The sequence below is a fragment of the Myotis davidii genome, unplaced genomic scaffold (genome assembly GCF_000327345.1).
Source record: "Myotis davidii unplaced genomic scaffold, ASM32734v1 scaffold512, whole genome shotgun sequence".
NCBI lineage: Eukaryota > Metazoa > Chordata > Mammalia > Chiroptera > Vespertilionidae > Myotis > Myotis davidii.
The window spans coordinates 1437720-1439171 of NW_006284323.1; the positions used below are offsets into that span (position 1 = coordinate 1437720).

The 1452-nt window shown below is 60.8% G+C and overlaps 1 protein-coding gene across 1 annotated transcript in view; it reads right to left on the reverse strand.

The window, feature by feature from the left end:
• Positions 1-262: 262 nt before the first annotated feature.
• The window catches only part of RIPK4 (receptor interacting serine/threonine kinase 4), a gene marked incomplete at its 5' end in the record, with an annotated part of 30945 nt that continues 29755 nt past the window's right edge, over positions 263-1452 (reverse strand). Inside the window, one exon of the mRNA XM_015568862.1 lies at positions 263-1450. Coding sequence (XP_015424348.1) covers positions 969-1450 — 482 coding nt within the window. The remainder of the gene's footprint in view (positions 1451-1452) is intronic.

Below are 1452 nucleotides of genomic sequence, written 5' to 3' on the forward strand. Positions count from 1 at the left end.
GGGGGAGCACGTGGCACACACAGGACAATGACCGAGAGGCCAGGTAACCACATCCTTTATAGCCACGAGGGCCCGGGGGTCTCCTGGAGCCGCCCTGGGGGTTACACAGCTCAGAGGTTTATAAAGGGTCAGAAGACCCCTCTGAGACCCCAAAACAGCAGCGCTCCCCACAGACGACCACCTGACCGAACACCAGAGCTGGAAAGGGGCCGACGAGCTCGGTGGTCCCTCCAACCAGGTAATACTGTTTAGAGTCCGATACTGAGGTTACAAGTGAACTTTTAAATGACTCTTGCCCATTTGGCTCTAGAGTTCGAAACACACTTTATGCAACAGGAAATGAATGAGAGCCATCAGCTGCTGGGAGGCATGTGGTCGCCACAAGGCCGGGTTGAGAACACCCCGAGCCGGGCAGAGCGGACACGGCCACGGTGCCGTTCAACACCAGCCTTATCACTTCACACACATTGCTCACAGACCAGACCACCTAAGGACATGAACATTTTTCCAAAGGTTTAAAGCAACAGCTGACACTGTGTTATGTAGTGACAATGTCCCATAAAACAAGGATTCCACGAAAGCCTTCTGAAACAGGTGGCCTCGTCCGCCGCTGCCAATGAAGATGGAAGACGCGGCTCCTCCCGCCCCACATCCTGAGGCTGGCCGACCTCCTGAGCAAGAGTACAACGAAATGATTTCAACCCATCGTCCCTCTGACACCGGCACACCGATGGGCGGATGGATCAGCACCTTCGAACACCTTCATTTGGAGGGTAACCCGCCCACACTGACTCCGGCACGAATCAAGAGTCAGCCGCTTCCTGACGGCCTGTTTGGTCAAAGTGCCGCCAGCCCATCAACCAGGGGAGGGTTGCTGACCCGCATGCACAGCATCAGCCTGTCCCCACCGCGGAACACGACAACGGCACAGAAACCCCACACGGGCCCCGGTCTCCGAGGCCAGCAAACTAGGTCTTGCTTCGCCGGAGCAGCGTGGCGGCCGGGCTGTGGCTGCCCTGGAACTTGAGGCTCTGCAGGTTGACGTGCGCCCCATGCTTGAGCAGCGTCTCCACCGTCTTGGCGTGTCTGCCCCGGGCGGCCAGGTGCAAGGCGCTGAGCCCCTGCTCATCGGACAGGTTGAGCACGTCAGCACTGACCAGCTCCTCCACCACCTCCGAGTGCCCGCTGGCGGCAGCCAGGTGCAGCACCGTCTGGTTCCGGGGCCCCCGGGCCAGCACATTGGCCTTCTCCTCCACCAGCAGCTTGACGGTCGCCAGGTGCCCGTTCCGAGAAGCCAGGTGCAGGGCAGTGCAGCCTTCCGCGGTCACTGCCTCCCTGCTGGCCCCCCGGTGCAAGAGCAGCCTGGCGGTGCTCGTGTGCCCGGTCTCCGCGGCAACGTGCAGGGGCGTCTGCTCGAGCAGGTTGCAGAGGTTGACGTCGGAGCGCAGGTCG